The sequence below is a fragment of the Plecotus auritus genome (assembly GCF_963455305.1).
Source record: "Plecotus auritus genome assembly, chromosome: 6".
Taxonomy (NCBI): domain Eukaryota; kingdom Metazoa; phylum Chordata; class Mammalia; order Chiroptera; family Vespertilionidae; genus Plecotus; species Plecotus auritus.
The window spans coordinates 177,774,158-177,788,042 of NC_137773.1; the positions used below are offsets into that span (position 1 = coordinate 177,774,158).

General features: G+C 63.0%; 1 protein-coding gene across 1 annotated transcript; it reads right to left on the bottom strand.

Moving 5' to 3' along the window:
* Window positions 1-33: 33 nt before the first annotated feature.
* P4HTM (prolyl 4-hydroxylase, transmembrane) lies at window positions 34-12,180 on the bottom strand. Its single transcript, XM_080673543.1, has 9 exons — window positions 11,462-12,180; window positions 11,273-11,354; window positions 5,007-5,197; window positions 4,273-4,369; window positions 2,729-2,891; window positions 1,608-1,793; window positions 1,069-1,159; window positions 770-893; window positions 34-456 (listed from the first exon to the last, which is right to left on the bottom strand). Exons 1-9 carry the CDS (start codon window positions 11,786-11,788, stop codon window positions 236-238), a joined length of 1,482 nt encoding a protein of 493 aa, XP_080529669.1. The 5' UTR covers window positions 11,789-12,180; the 3' UTR covers window positions 34-235.
* Window positions 12,181-13,885: the final 1,705 nt, after the last annotated feature.

The following is a 13,885-nucleotide window of genomic DNA, read 5'->3' on the forward strand; positions in this document are numbered from 1 at the left end:
TCCTCCCGCCGACCGAGCTCCTCGGCCCGCGGCTCGCAGCCGGTTGGTTTTATTTGACGGGCGGCAGGGTCTGTACAATAAATAACGCGGTGGAGTGCGGTGCCCTGATCGCGCTGGAGGCGGGGGTGGGGCAAGACGTCGGCCAGACCTTTGGCTTGAAGCTGGACGGGGAACTGCAGGGCCCCCAACCGTGGGAGCCGGGCGACCTGCGGCGGGGCCGAGCCTGACCCTTCGCTCAGAGCTCCACGCGCGCGTCGCGGTAGGCCCGGTCCAGGGCCCACTCGGGCTGCGCGTCGGCGCCCCCTTCGCGGGCCAGGCGCGCCATCTCCTGCTGGAACAGCGCCTGCCGCGCTCGGCTGGGGTCCACATTGATCCAGTTGTTGGCGATCCACTTAGTGCCACGAGTGACCAGGCAGCCCCCGTGCAGCGAGTATTCGTCCACGTCGCCCACCCAACCTAGGAGAGGGGGGTGGTGTGAGCCAGGGAGGGGGCCAGGGGGAACGAGGCTGGACTGACCTGGGCTTGGCCTGGGACACAGCCCAAGGACAGACACAGCCAGGCGGGCCCAGCTGCGCACACCTCCAGTGGCAAACATCTGGCCCCACGCCACCTTGGGGGCTCAGCGCCTCTCACCAGCTATTGCTTTGTCAACGCCACTGGCCCTCCCTCTGAACCCAGCCTTCTTGCCGAGCCTGGGGGCGGCAGCTGGGGCTGGTACAGGCCAGCTTCCCTCAGGAAGCACCCCCCTGGCCCCGCCCAAGGCCCTCACCTTGCCCGTCAGGCAGATAGTTGTACCAGAAGACTGCTGTGCCCTGTTGGGGTTTGACACGGAGATTGCCCTTGTCACAGTGCCTCCGAGTGTCACGGAGGTCCACGTCACCCTGAATCAGACTCTGTGGGCAGGAGGATGGCGAGGTCTTCAGCTGCCCCCGCCGACTGGCCAGGGGCCAAGGCCAGGGGCCTGAGGGAAACCAGATGTGCCCAGGGGACCACTGGGGCTCTCCTCCCAGGTCTGGAGGGCAGTCCGTGTGCCCCACGCCCTGCCACCCGGCCCCACGGTGGGCTTACCATCTCGTCGTAGGTTCTGTTGTCTGCGACAGGGAAGACCGTCTCTCCCCCGCCGGTGACGTTGTTCAAGTAGAACAGCACGGTCATGTAGCTGTAAGGAGGGGCACTGAGCAATGCCCCCCGCCCCCCCCCCCCGTGGGCAGGGCAAGCTGTCCAGGTTCCCGAGGGCCAGAGGGGCAGGTCAGGACCGTTCTTCCCACAAACCTAGTCTCTTTCTGTGTCTCACAAAGTTTTGGTGGCCAAGATCCCAGGCACTCTTAAATCACAGGGGCCCCGACCAAGGCCAGCTGGGGAGGCAGGACCAGCACCCAGGGAGCGGCAGGAAGAGCTGGGGTTCTAGCCTTTCCCCCCGCCTTGCCTCACAGCCCTGGGGACAACTTTCAGTGTCTGGGGGTAACCTCAGTCTGGCCACTGAGACAAGATAGCCACCCCTTTCCTGACATGCGGTAGAACCCGGGGGACAGAGGCAGGCGTATCCTTGACGGGGATGGCCCAGGGCGTAGGTCTGGTCTGGCGGCCCCCCGGGGGGAGGTACTTGCCGGCAGGAGGTCTCGAAGGGCACAGACTCGTTGACGACCAGCTTGGTGTGGGAGCAGATGGTCTCTGGGTACACGGGCCCACTGTCCACGTGGGCATGGTAGTGGCCACCCTCTCCGTACCGCACGACCTGCATGGGCTCGCTCAGCTCCACCACCTCGGCGGGCAGGCGGGTGAGGCGCAGCACCCTGGGGGGCAGCCGGCATTCAGCGGGGCAGCCTCAGGCAAGGTGGCACCCTGACGCCACAGCACGGCCCCTGCACACCTCCCCTGGGAGCCCCTTCAGCCACCCCGGCCCGGCCCTATAGGAGCAGGAAGAGGTTATCATGATGCCAGAGACACCCACTGGGTGGGAAAGATGAGATTTCTACTGAACTAGGTGGGGACACTCCCCCAGGAGGAAGGTTATCTAAAACCCCTGCAGGGGCCCTGGCTGGTGTGGCTCAGTGGATAGAGCGTCGGCCCGCGGACTGAAGGGTCCCAGGTTCGAATTCAGTCAAGGGCACATGCCCAGGTTGCGGGCTCAGTCCCCAGTAGGGGGTGTGCAGGAGGCAGCGGATCAATGATTCTCATCATTTTCTATCTCTTCTCCCTTTCTCTCTCTCAAATCAATTAAAAAATATATATATATATTTTTTAATATATTTTATTTATTTTTTACAGAGAGGAAGGAAGAGGGATAGATAGTCAGAAACATCGATGAGAGAGAAACATCGATCAGCTGCCTCCTGCACACCCCCCACTGGGGATGTGCCCGCAACCAAGTTACATGCCCCTGACCAGAATCGAACCTGGGACCTTTCAGTCCGCAGGCCAACGCTCTATCCACTGAGCCAAACCGGTTTTGGCTAAAAAAATATTTTTTAAAGTAAAAACATAAACCCCCTGCAGAGCATCCTGTGCACAGAGGTGATAGGTCATTTCTCTAATCAGCAGAAAGCAAATATTCAATCTATTTCTAATCCCAAATGTAGTGTGCTCACAGTAAGGGCTCATTTGCCTTTGCTAATTGCCGGTCTTTCGATGGGTCCCCATCCGGGTCTAACAAGTGGAACTTAATCCCGAGTTGGCTTCTCAGTTCTATCCCCTCCTCCCGGCCCCGGGGGACAGCTGGGGCGCTCACCTCTGGCGGATGGCCCGCATGACGTGGTGGGCGCCCTCCCCCTGGTAGAGCCACGTGTGGTGGCTGTTCCGCACCAGCTCGCTGGCCTCCGCCTTGTGTCTCCTCATGTACTTGTGGAAATCCCGAAGGTCCATGTCGGAGAACTCCTGCAGGCTCAGCACTCCTGCACGGGGCACCCACCCGCAGCGCCCACTGAGCGAGCGCGTGGGGGAGGCCGCACCTTCCTCCCGAGCCTGGAGGCCATGGGCACTGGTCCCCCACCCTGGACTCCTGGGTCAGATGACTGTCACAGGGAGACCTAGACAAGTTCCTTTCCTCCGTGTAGGCCCTGATTGGGCCCCAGAAGGAAGGGGCTCCCCTCCCCCATGAGACTGGCCAGAGCAGGGTCTCCAAAGGAAGTGTGAACTCGGCCAGGGCCTCAGGGCACGGCCGCCCTTGGCCCTCCCGCCGGCTCTGCAGAGTGTGGCTGCTGTCCAGGGCCTTCGGGGGCAGCAGAGGTTTCTTTACGACCTCGGGTCCCATCCTGCGTGGGACATACCGGGTGGGTCCTGTCCCCGGGCCAGAGCGCTCTCCCCAGTGAGGACACTCTGCCGAGGGGCTCCACCTGGACCCAGTGAGGACACTCTGCCGAGGGGCTCCACCCTCGGGGTCCTGGACCAGTAGCCACTGTCTTTGCTCCCTATTAGCCTGTGTGACCCAAAGGGGACACTTCCCACCCTTGGGCCGAGGTTCCTCCCAGAATGGGGGCACTCAGGGCCGGGAGCCTGGCACCGCGACCTGCTCTGGCCGCGGGTCCCGGGGGTTCTTCGCTCAGGGCTCACCAGCCACAGGGCACTCTTCCAAGTCCTACTCGACGGCTGCATCTTCCGAACTTGGGCATGAGAGTGATGGTTACACTTCAGAAACCTCCGGAGGGTTATTGCCAAAGTGTGTGTGTGGGGGGGGGGGGGGCGGCAGGGGACAGGGGGGCACGTGTCTGACAGCTCCCCGCCCACACCTGCCCTCGCAGTTAGAACGGCTCCAGGGGGCAAGAGGGAGGCAAGGGAGACCTTGGGCAGAGCCTGCTGGCTGGAGAGGCAGACGGAGCGGGTGAACAGCTAAGCTCAAGCTGGCATCACTGTCCCTTCGCTCTCGCTCCTCCTCCTCTGCCCTCTGCCAGCCAGCAGCGCCCCCTCCTGTACCCCAGACTCTGACGGACGAGGTTGAAAGGGTCTCCAAGAACTGCCCTCTACCAGCCGTGGGCAAACTACGGCCCGTGGGCTGGATCCGGCCCGTTCGGCTGTTCTATCCGGCCCGCAGAGCCGAAAGAGCGGAGGGTTCTCTTGCTCTCCCCTCCGCTCCTTTACTTTGAATTTATATTAGTTCACACAAACACTCCATCCATGCTTTTGTTCCGGCCCTCCGGTCCAGTTTAAGAACCCATTGTGGCCCTCGAGTCAAAAAGTTTGCCCACCCCTGCTCTAGACGGTCACCAAGGGGACGGGAGCCTCTGGCTGCTCTAGAGGCTGGGCACAGGGACAGGGCTGTGGGCGGCCTGAGCTCACCATCTCCATCAGGGTCGGCCTTGATGGCAGAGTACATCTCCTGAATGCTCTCGGGAGTCATCCACCGCCCGTTCCCCAGGCGAGTCTGGGCCAGGACCTGAAGCACAAGATGGTCCCCGTGAGGTGGCCCCAGCGACGGAGAGCCCCAGCGCAGTCAGCCAACCAGCTGTCGCTGTGGGGCTGAGGGTTCGGGGGGGAGGACATGGGTGAGGACACAGGACAAGCCTCGGGCCCCTGGGCTGATGACAATAGGTAGAGAGGTCCAGTGGCATCTGGGAGGCCGGGAAGGTAGGCAAGAGCCCGGAGGGCCACGGGCATCCCGTTAGGAAGGGACCCCACACCTCGCCAGGTCCTCTCTCAGAAGCTGGGCGGGGGGCGTGCAGGGAGGCAGACCCTGGCCACCTCGGCGCTGCCGCTCCACGCACCACGAGCTCCGTGGGCTCCCGACATGGCAGCCAGGAATGCAGACCACGGGCAGGACACCGGGGACTGTGGCCACGCGTGCATCACCGCCAGGTGGTCCTCCTCCTTCTGGGGTTCCCGGGCAGCAAGGACCTCTCCAGGGAAGGAGGGGCCCCTGGGCCTGGGCATGCTCACCTGAGGGAGCATCTGCTGGGGGCCAGGGCTGAGCAGGACAGGTACCCTGGCCACAGAAACCATTCTGCAGCACCCACCCCCCCTCCCCACCCCTCCCCGCCCCACCCCCTCCCTTCCCGCGCTGCTCCGGGCCCAACCTCGCCGAGCTGCAGGCGGCCGTCACGGTTCTGGTCCAGCAGCCGGAAGAGGTCCAGCTGGCTCAGCTGCATCATGCCCATGGCCTCCTCGTACTCCTCGGTGGGCAGGATCTGGCTGCGCTGCAGCCCCTTCATCTGCGCCAGGTGGACGATGAGCCGACACTCCTCATCGCGCAGGAAGCCCGGGACTTCTGCCGGGAGAGGAGGAGGGTGAGGCCAGGACCCGGCCAGGGCCCCAGAGCTGGGGACCTTCCTCTCTAGGGGTCCCCACACGCCCTGGGGAGCTCCAGGTCAGAACATCTCACCCCCCTTTGCATCCGCTTCGGTCGCCCTGCAAGGAGGGCAGCGTGTGGGAGGTGGGGCCTCTCTCTCTGATGCTGAGAGCACGTTTTCCAGGGGGTCCCTGGGAGGCGAGCTGGAGCTGAGCTGGGCCCGGGCTAACTGCCCTCGGAGGGAACCAAAGGCCAGAGGGTGAACCTGAAGGGCAGAGGGTGGCCTCCACCTCTGACTTGGTATATGTATTCTTTATTTTATTATTCTCAGTTGATTTCAGGGAGAGGCAGGGAGAGGGGGAGAGAGTTAGAAACTTCCACTGATGAGCCTGGCCAGCGTGGCTCAGTGGTTGAGCATCGACCTAGGAACCAGGAGGTCACGGTTCCATTCCCAGTCAGGGCACAGGCCCGGGTTGCGGGCTCGATCCCTAGTGTGGGGCGTGCAGGAGGCAGCCGATCCATGATTCTTCCTCACTCATCATTGATGCTTCTCTCTCTCTCTCCCTCTTTTTCTCTGAAATCAATAAATATATATATTTTTATTTTTTAAATTGATTTTTACAGAGAGGAAGGGAGAGGGATAGAGAGTTAGAAACATCGATGAGAGAGAAACATCCATCAGCTGCCTCCTGCACACCTCCCACTGGGGATGTGCCCGCAACCAAGGTACATGCCCTTGACCGGAATCGAACCTGGGACCTTTCAGTCCGCAGGCCGACACTCTATCCACTGAGCCAAACCGGTTAGGGCTTATATATATTTTTAAAAAGTCAAATGACGAGAGGGAATCGTTGATCGGCTGCTTTCTGCACGCCCCCTACGTGGGCATGTGCCCTACCAGGCATCGAATGGTGACCTCTCGATTCATGGGTCGGCGTTCAACCCGACGCTCTATCCACTGAGCCAAACCGGTTTTGGCAAGGATATTTTTCCATTGACTTTTAGAGAGAGGGAGAAAGGAGGGAAGGAGAGGGAAACGTTGATGGGAGAGACATCCATGAGGGGCCAGGAACTGAACCTGCAACCCAGTTGCGTGCCCCTGGCTGGGCATCGTCCTGTCCCAGGCACACCCTCAAGGCCTTAGTCTGCACGCTTACCCTAAGCAGCCAGGCCCATTCAACGCCCGCCCTCACCACAAGCAGAGACATCACCCTGATGGAGTCAGAAGGGCCCAGGCCAGGCTGTCACACTCCAGCATCCACGTTCACAACCACGTTCAGCTCCCATGGGTCGGTGACTCGTGTGTGTGAGGACACCGGGGACAGGACCAAGACCCCTACACACCCCGGCAAACCCAGGAAGGGTGAGCACCACCCACAGGGACAATGACTTAGAGCTAACGGCTAATGAACGAGTCGCCTCCTGACAGCGTGAAAAATACAGCAACGGGAAAAGCCAAAAGCAAGCAGAGGCCCAGCTTCCCCGTTTATCAGGCGCTGTGACCGCAGGCCCCAAGGAGCCGCCACCAGCGGACAACCTCATGCAGAGGCCCAGGCCAGCGCATGGGAGTTGGGCGGCGGTTGGCTGAGGGGGGGCGGGGGGCGGGGAGAAGAGGCCCGTAAAGCCCTCCACCTCAGCCCCTTACGGCCAAGGCAGAGAAAGGGGTGGCCGGAGGGCTGTGGCTCCTGGTGGCACTGTGGGGTGACAGTGGGATGGGGGCTCCCTGGGGCCCCTCGCGATGCATGCCCATCCCCCACGCCACGGCGCTGCGCCAGGACACTGGCTACTAGGGGATGCGGCTGTCCAACCTGCTGGACCACGACAGGGGCCGAGGCCATGAGCGGTCAGCCAACGCTGCCGGCCGCAGTGCCACCTGATGCCCGCCTCTTCCTCTCTCCCTCCCCTCCCTCCCCGCCCCCAGGTGCCTCCACAGGTCGGACGGGCTCCCAGGTGAGGGGCTCCTCAGCCAGGGCCTGTGCTGGCAGCTCCTCGCTAACCATTGTGGGCGCCCATCAGTGCCTGGTGCTGACGGGGGAGCAGGGTTCCTGGGGGGAGGGGGGAGCAGGTGTCCGTGGACCACCCACGGTGAGCGCCCTTGGTCTGGACCCACAAATCATCAAGGGCTCCTCAAGGTCCCGGTAAAGCCACGGGGCAGGCGCTTCAGGCTGGGGGTGGAGACGGAGCAGGCGCCCTGGGGGCCTTCCGCCCAGAGAAGCAGGGCTGGTCCTTCGCAGCCTGACCCCTGGAGCCCCCTGTCCCTCTGCGGAGCAAGGGCCCCTCCGGTGGTCCCGGGCAGCAGCACTACTGGGGGCCCCGCAGCTGCGCCAGGTCCTCCTGGGCTAGAAACCCGGCGTCCGCAGGCCTTTCGGCGCGAGAGGGAGGGCCCTGTCTCCCCTCCCAGGAGCTGGAGGAGGAGGGGCGCTGGAGGGGGAAGCAGCCTGGGTCCCGGGAGGAGGGGCGGGGAGTAGAAGACAAAAGAGCTGGGTGAGGGGATGCAGGGAAAGGGCAGAGATTCCAGAGAGCAGAAAAGCCAGGGTGTTGCTAGGTGACCAGGTGTCGTTGCCCAGCAACCGTGGAGGTAGTGGCCTCGCCTCACTCACCCTGCCAGCGGTGCAGGGAACCCGGGCCTGAGCGCCCCCACCCCTCCCCGCAGGGTCATCTGCTCCGGCCGCCCCTGGGCCGCCAGGGTGCTGGGGAGGCCGCTCTGAGCGAGCAGGCGGGTGCCGGGCTGGCTGGGTGCCCAGGAAACCCTCCCCCGGCCCCTCAGGACGCAGCCAAAGCCCATCAGGCCTCCGGCGCATGCAGCTCATCTTGAGGGGCCGAGGCGCAAGTGACACAAATAAACACAGAAGGCGGTTTCCGAAGCTGCCAGTGCTGAGGGCGCGGGAAGGTGGTCCCACCACTTAGGTGCCCGCGAACCCGTAAGACCCGCCCGAGGGCAGGAGAGATCCCCCAGGAGGGGGTGCGCCAGCGGAGGGAACAGCACATGCGAAGGCCCCCAGGCAGCACGATCTCGGTGTCCGAGCATCAGCTGGGAGCAAGCCAGGGGGCGGCAGGAGAGGAGGTCTGAGCGGGGAGAGGGCCTGGGGGGCCAATGAGACTCAGAGGTGAAATGAGGAATCTTGGGGACTTGCAGGAAGGGAGTGACGCGGCTAAACCTGCCCATGAGAAGTGAGCTCCTGGAAGGAAACCATGTTCCCAGCGACATGACAACTCCCAGCTGCAGTCTCTCCCTTGTGAACCCAGCAGACTCGGGGGGGGGGGCGGGTGGTGGTGTCCAGATCCGTGGGGAACACCAGTCAGGCAGGTGTGCGCCAGGAACTTGGGACCTTTTTTAAAAATGTTATTTTTATTGATGTCAGAAAGGAAGGGAGAGGGAGAGAAACATCCATGATGAGAACCATTGATCGGCGGCCTCCTGCTCGCCCCCTACTGGGGATGGAGCCTAAAACCCAGGCGTGTGCCCTTGAATGGGACCTGGGACCTTTCAGTCCACAGGCCGATGCTCTACCCACTGAGCTAACCTGGCTGGGGCTTGGGACGGGACCTTTTGTGGCTCAGGTCCCACTTGTCTAGTGACAAGGGTGGGAAACAGGAAATGTTCCCCCAAGGGAGGTTGCATGGGGTCCTCCCTGTGAAGCAATGGGGTGGCGTCCCCTGGAGACGGAGGTGCCCTGGTAGAACCCAGTCCCCCTAGCCCAGCTTATGTTCTGAACCTGGCATCTTGGGCCCTCAGGCTGGCGGGTCACAGGAGCCAAGAGCAGCAGGGCGAAGCCCACGGCGGGCCCCTCCCCTCGGGCCTCCCAGCCTCTGTGGGGTGACACCGGCCGATGGACTGCTCCTTCTTGGGGTGGGCCTCCTTCTGTGGACTCATCCAGGACCACAGCTCTCAGGATCGGCCCCTCCTTGGGCAGCCCCGCCCTGGGTCTTCCCTCACAACTGGACATCCCCTCCCGTAGTCACTGCACCCGTCTTCAGTCGGCCGGCCTCAAGTCACCCAGCCCCAGGGCTTTCTGGGTAACGCCTGGGACATCTTCCACCAAGAGACTCAAGGGTAAGGGCGAGTCTGGGGAAATGAGCACCGGCAGGAAGCTCTCCTAGTCGTGCCCTTTGTGATCCAGGAGGCCGTTCACCTTCGGTCACATCGCCCCTGCTCCCTGCGACCGACTCTTGGGACCTCGGCTCCAGGTTCCTCGCTCTGCGTAGGAGGACTTGGATGCAACAAGCTGCATGCTCGGGGCTCAGGGTTAGGAATTAAGTCCTCAGGTTTCAGCTAACCTAACCGGCGTCCGAGGGAGTACAGACGGGCCCCAGGATGCCGGGGGTGGGGGGGGGCGTAAAGCAGCCTCGAGGTAATGGGGGAGCGTTCCTCGGCCTGGCTCACCCTGACCCGACAGCCACCTGGCTTGACCCCTCAGCTCCTACAGGTCTCTGCTCAAATACCGCTTTCAGGGAGGCCCACCTGTCCACCCATGAGGTCCCAGCCCCACTTGGAATCCTGCCTTACCTGTCTGTGATCTCCTGTCACCTTCTGACACACGTATGTTTATTTATTTACTAGAGGCCCAGCGCATGAAAATCGTGCACTGGCGGGGGCGGGGTGGGGGGTGGGGGGAGGTCCCTCAGCCCAGCCTGCGCCCTCTCGCAGTCCGGGACCCCTCACTCCTTATCGCCTGCCTGCTCACTGCTCCTTACGGCTCTGCTTGCTGCTCCTTAGTGCTTCGGAGGAGGAGGCGGGAGAGGATCCCGCCCTGGCCGCTGTGCCAGCCAGGCTTCTGGCTGAGCAGCGCTCCCCCCGAGGGAGCGCACTGACCACCAAGGAGCAGCTCCTGCATTGAGCGTCTGCCCCCTGGTGGTCAGTATCATAGCGACTGGTCCTTCTGCCGGTGGTTCTGCTGTTCAGTCAATCTGCATGTCAGGGTTTTATGTGGGATTAGCTCACTGTCTGTCTCATTCGAACGTCAGCTCCAGGTGTTTTTGCCTGTTTCCTGTTTTGTTCGGTGCTGTGTTTCCAGCACCTGAAACAGTGCTTGGCACAGACTTTAACACCGAGAAACAGTCATACTGTAACAGCAACCACCGCCTTGCACAAGACTGACATCAATCCCGTTTCCCCTCAAACAGCATGCAGGGGTGGGGTCATCCTCCCGGTCCAGGCATCATCCCTCACCGGCCCTCTGCTCAGGGGCGATGGCAGGAGCTCAGATGTTCTGCTTTGGTCCCCAGACCCCTCCGTAAACCTCCCTACCCACTCCCTCCGGCAGAGGCCTGCTCCTGAGCGGGTCTCCGAGGCTGGGCCAGGGCATGGGTCTGGGCCCCCCTTTGCTGCCTGGGGGTCTCGGAGGGCTGTCAGTCTTCCCGCCAGCACACGGGCTCGGGCAGCACCCCGCCTGGTTCTGGTCCCCGCTTCGCCAGCAGCTGCAGCTCTGCGCCTCATTTCTCACCCTCCACCCTGAGAAGGGGTGTCTGCACCCACCTCACGGACAGGCTGTGAGAACTGAAAGGATCACGCGGAGCCCAGCCCCACAAGAGCGCAGAAAGGGAACTAGATGCTGGCTCCAAGGGAGGCCGCCTCGCGCGGCTGTGCCTGCGGCCCGAGAAGCTGAGCGCTGCGAGCAGAGGCGGGGCTCCGCGGGGCGGTGTGGGTCACCCCTTTATCCACAGCTGGACGGCCCGTTTCCCATCAGACCACAGGGCCCCAGGTCAGCTGGGCCGCTGACCAGTCCCTCCCCCGCCCCCACTACAGAATGTGACAACTGACGGACGGAGATAGGGGGTGTCTGCAGGCGGTTTAGCCTCCGGGTCACATTGCCCGTCCTGTGAGGAGAGGAGCATCAGCCGCAGAGAACAGGGGTCAGGGAGGCCAGTGCGGAAAGTTACCCCCATGACGGAGGTGGGGGCGGGCGCTGCTCTTTGGGAAACCAAGAGCTGGGGAAAAAAGGGGGGGGCCTGGAAACAGCCATTTTCAAAACAAAGTCACGTGGCCAACATGAGCCTCTAGGCGGCCGCCCACTGTCAGCCCCTGGCCCTTCCCGGGGCGCCCCGCGTACTCACCGAAGAGCAGCGGCTTGAGGCTGAGGGTCCGGATGAAGTGGTCCCGGTCGGCCACCAGCTGGACCTTCTGCTCGTGCCCCACCTACGGGAAGGGCACCGCGGGCAGCTCGGGCGCCAGGCCGAAGGGGAAAGCGCCCCGGCCCCGGCAAGAGGGGGCAGGCAGGGGCCGCGCGGGGAGCAGGGCCTCACCTTGATGCCCTCGAGCCGGGCGAGGGGAGCCGGGGTAGGCGCGGGCTGCGGGCCGGGGGCGCGGCGCGGGGGCGCGGGGCGGCCTCCCCCGTCGCCGTCGCTGTAGTGGACGAAGAGCAGCAGCGCCAGCACGTTGCCCAGGTACAGGTGCACGAGCACCATCAGCACCAGGAAGTAGGCGCGCGAGCAGATGCCGCGGGGCTTGCACAGCGGCCGCACCGGCGCGTCCTCGCCGTCGCCCGGCCTGGCCGCGGCCCCCGCCGGCTCGCGCTCCGCCGGCGCCCACTGCGGACTCCCGGCCTCAGGCCTCAGGCCCGCCGCCGCCATGGCGCCCAGGTCGCGCGCGCGCCCAGGGGAGGGGCCGCGGGGATGCCCGCGCCGCGCCGTTGCCCGGACAACCGCCGAGCCCGCGCGCGCCGCGGTCGCTAGGAGACGGCGCCTGGGGATGCTGCGCCCGCCAGGCCCAAGCCGCCCGCGCTGGCCCGCGCCTTTGCGCCCTGGCCCCCGGCCCACATCGGAGTGCCTTCCCGAGCTGCGTTAGCGCAGGGAGGGGTGCACGCCCTCCAGTTAATGCGAACCGGAGCAGCCGCGGTCACGGGGGAGTTTGTTTCCTGGTTAAGACGCACTTCCCTCCTCCCGGAGAAGTAGGGTCTGCATGTTCTCGCTCCCGGGAGTGCGGTGGCTGCGAGGAGGAGGCCGTGCCAAAGCGTGACTCAGTGCTGCGCCAGTGTGCGGGCGCCGGGAGGCAGGTGACTGCGCACGTGATGGAATAGGACCCATCGCTTTTGGCGCCGACGCTCGCCAGGGTAGGAGGTCAAGGTCGCCTGGGTGGGGGGGGGGGGGGCGGGTAGGAGGACGCCTTGGAGGTCCGCTCTGTGGTCGGCCTGGACCTCCCGGGAGGCCTGCAGGAGTCAGGCCTCAGGAGGAAGTTGCCAGATGTGCAGGGTCGCATAGACCCAGGGGGGGGGGGGGGGGAGACCCGGCCAGGGTTGGTCAGAGGGCCTCCTGGAGGAGGCCTGCACCAGGAAGGTCAGATCCCAAAGGTAACCCCAGGATGCAGCAGGTGCTCAGGCGCACGGGACCTCTCCTGCCTCCAAGCCGGCTCGTGGAGGGCGAGGAAAGGACTGGTCCATCGTTGAGACACCAGCGCCTGAGGACACTGCCACATCTGGAGGCGGAAGGACGCCGGTGGCCAGGCGCCTGTCTGGGCGTCTTTAAGCTACCAGCTCTTCAGGGCTGGGTTATCCTGCGGCGGAGGTCACGTGCCCAGGTAACACCAGTGAGGAAGTCCCACTGGTGGTTCCCCCTTCCCTCCACTTCTTCCCCCAAAAGTAGACTCTGCATTTCCTGGTCCTCACGGCTTTACCAAGGATGCCATGGGTTTCCGGATCCATGAATGAGGATTGAGACCACTTCCTCTTCAGCCTTTTGCTTTGTTAATCCTCACCGAGGATATTTTCTCCAATGATTTTTAGAGAGAGTGGAAGGAGGGGGACAGAGAGAAAACATCCATGTGAGAGAGACATGGATTGGTTGCTCCCCACACGAGCCCTGTCGGGGGCCAGGGATCGAGCCTGGAATTGAACCCAGGACACTTTATCTGCAGGCCAACACTAACCACTGAGCAAAACCGTTAGGGCTCTTCTTTAGCCTTTTAAAATCTTTAATTAGCCCTGCTGGTGGGGCTCAGCTATGAACCAGGAGGTCAAGGTTTGATTCCCCAGTCATCTCTCAATCCCCAGTGTGGGGGTGTGCAGGAGGCAGCCGATCGATGATTCTCTTATCATTGATGTTTCTGTCTCTCTTGCCCTCTCCCTTCCTCTCTGAATTCAGTAAAACATGTATTTTAAAAAAATAAAGCCTATAATTAGATCACCAGGAAATCCTCAGTTCCCTAAACCCCTTTTCCAAACTCCATGCCCCTACATTTCTGACCCTGTCCAGGCCATGCACAGCTCCTCTGCTGGCTCATCCCCAGACAGCAGGAAGCAAGCCGCTGGGGGGAGGAGGGGTGCTGCTTCACCCCATTTCTGCTCCATCTGTTGGCTGTGGGAATTTCACAATCAGGTCATAAACTACAATTTCTTGGCCTTTGAAAACCTACCACCCTTTTGATGTCCAAATCTCCCCTCGGGGTGGCAGGCAGTCCCACATCAGTCACTGACGTCACCTCTGGACGCTGTGTTCTGTTACAAAAGGCGTCTTCCCCGTTTCTAACATGACCGTGCTCTTCCCTCGAGGTGAGCTGTGGAACGTGGGCTGCAGCGAGGACTGACCGCACGTGTGCTCAGTGCGCGTCAGTGTGACTGGCTCGTGGGGACAGGATTGGCTTAACAAGCCCAGGTCCACACCGGACCCTCAGTGCTCCCAGCGGAGCCGGCCACGGGCAATGCCGATTGCAGGAACCCCTGGGCCGCGTGGAAA

Excerpts from the sequence above, each read along its gene's own strand:
- P4HTM (XM_080673543.1), bottom strand. The coding sequence starts at position 11,788 with ATGGCGGCGGCGGGCCTGAGGCCTGAGGCCGGGAGTCCGCAGTGGGCG. Across the intron at positions 11,355-11,461 it reads CCCGGCTCGAGGGCATCAAG|GTGGGGCACGAGCAGAAGGT; the intron begins GTGAGGCCCTGC and ends CCCTTCCCGTAG. Across the intron at positions 1,794-2,728 it reads ATGCGGGCCATCCGCCAGAG|GGTGCTGCGCCTCACCCGCC; the intron begins GTGAGCGCCCCA and ends GCTGCCCCCCAG.